The 3,478-nt window shown below is 39.1% G+C and overlaps 1 protein-coding gene across 1 annotated transcript in view; it reads right to left on the bottom strand.

The window, feature by feature from the left end:
- Positions 1-2,181: 2,181 nt before the first annotated feature.
- UBE3D (ubiquitin protein ligase E3D) overlaps positions 2,182-3,478 on the bottom strand; it is an 87,222-nt gene continuing 85,925 nt past the window's right edge. The window contains exon 10 of the mRNA XM_010565816.1: positions 2,182-2,700. Within this exon, the coding sequence (XP_010564118.1) occupies positions 2,680-2,700 (21 nt within the window). The 3' untranslated portion in view covers positions 2,182-2,679. The remainder of the gene's footprint in view (positions 2,701-3,478) is intronic.

Below are 3,478 nucleotides of genomic sequence, written 5' to 3'. Positions count from 1 at the left end.
GAAGAGCAAAAGCCAGAAAACTTGTGAGTCAAAAAAAAGACAGCTTAAAAAGTGAAGAGGAAAAAAAAAAGAAATCAAGTGATGCAAAGGCAATAACTCATCACCTCCCACAAGCAGACTAATGCTGAGCTATTCTCTGAGCAGCCACCACCTTGGAAGACACCCCTCTCCCCCCCTTTCTTCCCCTACCCCCAGTTTTTACTGCTGTGCATGATGCTGTATGGTACAGAATATCCCTTTGGCCAATTCAGCTGTCCCTGCTGCGTTCCCCCCTCCTAACTTCTTGCCCACCCTCAGCCTATTCACTGGGGGGAGGTGGGGGCAGAGTGCGAAATAAAAAAGAAGGTTCAGCTATACTCAGAACATTGGTGTGCTACCAGCATTGTTAGAGCCATAAACCCAAACCACAGCACCATACCGGCTGGTATGAAGAACGTTAACTCCACCCCAGCCAGACCCAGTCCACCAACGTATAGGGTAAAAAAAAAAACAAGGAAAAGCATATGTAGGCAGAGGGCAAGCTCCTAAAAAGTTTAATGTTTGAAGTGTACACACTGGGCTTAGCGCTCTCTCAGGATTTGCTTCCTGAGCCAGGTGCAGCACTGACATCGTAGTAGCATGACTGGAGCCATTAGCTACTACAGCTGAGCAACAGACCAGGCAGAATGGGGTTGATTTGTCTTTCATCTCTGGAAGGGTTTTTTTCCCCCAAAAAAATACTCCCAGTAAAATGTCTGCACTCATTCTGGAACCATGTATGTTACCAGAGGCAGATCAACCCTTTACGGCCACAATACCAACTGAGGCAGGACATGACAGAGATTGAACCTCAAAAGCATAAATATTCTCTGACCTAAGATTGCTCCATATATGCAAAACTGCAAGAGGGGTCATTTAAATAGGTTGGAAAAGATTTTAAAGTTGGAGTATTTCTGTGTAATATGAATGTCTTTCACCTGCAAATTGCTCAGTCATACTTTGGGAAGCTGAAACTGTCACAGAATTTAGCAGAACAAACAGTAAACTGATTTAGAAAATATATTTTATTCATAAAATGAATAAACATTGGTGCATAGACAAAATATCTTGAAGCTAGATAATTTATTCCCTGAATACAAAACTCGGAATATTTTTGTTCTTCTTTCAATACCAAAACCCAAAATAATAACAGAAAAATAAGATGATATCCAGACTGGATGCTGGGAGGCCTCAGCTACTTGTCTTTGGATGTGTAAAACCCAGAGAAGGTGTCCAACACTTTGCAGGGTCACTTCCTACATTATGATCATTTAAGGAGTAAAGGCAGGCTAAACTTCCCTTGAAATTCAGGAATTTTCAAAGAACTCCTCTAACAAGAATATTCCCTCCAGAATCCATTCGCCCAAAACATAACTATTTTCCAAAAAGGTAGCACCTTTTTTATTTTAAGAGTTTAAAAGATGGACTTTGAAAAAGCCAGCCTACCTAAACAGGCTCTCTCCCTTTTTTTTTTTTTTTTTTCCCCCCCCTGTTTGGATACCTTTTTGTATACATTTTGAGAACACAATTGTCACACTGGGTCAGATGAACCATTCCAGTACCTGACTGATTTGCCAAGAGCAGCTGTTTAAGGAAAACTGCAGATAGGCGAGGCAGGTATGGGATAAGAACCTGGACGGATGAATGGTCCAAGAGAGACAGTTGATATTAAAGGATCACCACCTTCTAGTTCAAGAGCACTCCATCCCAATGAGCAGGAATTGAGGCAAAAATGCCAGGAGGCATCTTTTCTACTCCTTAGCCTATGCACTTATACCATCCTGTTCCCCTGGACAAGGAAAGGCAAAAATTGCTGTCAACTAAGTGAGCAATCCAGTCCAAAACCAAAAATGTTAACAGCTTCTGTGTTCCATGGGAATGCACTATCGCTCCCATGGAAGGCAGCTGAGCATCCACAACAGAGAATGACAACTTAGAGTAGCTGTATTGACTTGCTACAAGTATCTTTCACCTTCAGCAGTTTCTGCAAGGCCAGCCTTCATACTCATGCTCGTTTCTGAAGGTGAAGGAATAATTATTCCAAGTAACCATAAAACCTTGATTCTCAAAAATATTATCAATTTAAAAAAATCCTACATGAGGTGTAGAAGTAGAGACACTGTCTTCCTTCTCTCTCAAGAAGGAAGGTAAACCTTAATGTGGAAACAATATACATGATAAACATGCAAATTTGACAAAAAACAGATTTTGTATTTTAATTTTGGACTTCTAACTTTACCAGAACAAAGAAAGTAAAGAACTTATGTTAGTATCCATGACGTTAAGTATTTTAAAACTTTTTGCTACCAGTTGTGAATTTTCCTAAGGACATATAGGTCACTATCAAACACTGTCTGATAAAGATAGTACTAAGATACATAGATAATTTCTTTTTGGCAATGAAGAGATCATAACAGTCATCCCAGCTGGATGTGACAGCTAAGTCACTCTTAGAATGACATCTAAGAATGTACTGGATGCAAAAGTTAACTGTCTTTGGTTTTGAAACACATCCAGATATGAAGAATACCACACCACAACCCCATTTTGTTTTGTATTGCCAGTGGATTTTTTTCTAGAAGACACACCATTGGAAGTTATGTGTACATTTCTGCTGAAGATAAATTGGAGAATAGTCTTCAACACAGGTATCTGCATTCTTCACATCTTCAAAAAGGCAACCTGTAAAAGCAAGCAAAAAAAAATACTGCGATTAGTTTCAAGAGTGCAGGTAAAACAAAGATGTTTCATTGTATTAACTGGAATTACATATTATAATAATCTTTTTAAAAAAACCAACACACTAATGTAATGAGAGAGCAGAAGCTATAACTGAAAGCAGTGTTACTTTCCAACCACTTTTCTACCTAATAAGTCTCCTAAAAATTCCCAAGCTTACTCAAGCACTGCACTGGACTTGCTGCTGAACTACATATCAGAACCCTTTTTTTCCCCAGAGTAACAAAGCACAAGGTGTTCATCTTCTCTAACTTAAAAGGCTATTTGATAGCATTCTGAAACTAGCTTAGATTAAACCTTTGATACATTCCCCGTTTTGCCCGAATATTAGCTTGTTTGAACAGTGCTGCCACTATAAGTGAAATCTTGATTCCAAATTCAGGATGAAAAGTCCTGATGAAAAGTCCAAAGTCATAAAGAAAAAAAATGCCTTACATTTTAAAATGATCAGGAACCAAAATCCTACCCTAGGGGAGAAGACAAATACTTGTATATGATCAGAAGATAGCAAATGATGTACCTCTTCTTTTTAGTGCACTAAGTGGACTGTCACGTCTAACAGCTATTTAGAGGAAAGGTGATCTATCAAATACAAGAGACCTATAGGATTTCTGGTGTCCCAACTCATTTGTTCTTGGTCACATGCATGCAGCAGTTTCCCCTGCATGGTTTTGTTTTTGTTTAGCCTTCTTCAGAACCTGCAGGATACTAACTCAGAAAG

The sequence above is a fragment of the Haliaeetus leucocephalus genome, unplaced genomic scaffold (assembly GCF_000737465.1).
Source record: "Haliaeetus leucocephalus isolate CR32 unplaced genomic scaffold, Haliaeetus_leucocephalus-4.0 Scaffold195, whole genome shotgun sequence".
Lineage (NCBI taxonomy): Eukaryota > Metazoa > Chordata > Aves > Accipitriformes > Accipitridae > Haliaeetus > Haliaeetus leucocephalus.
The sequence above is the reverse complement of the archived record's forward strand: the minus strand, read 5'-3'. Positions and strand labels throughout refer to the sequence as shown.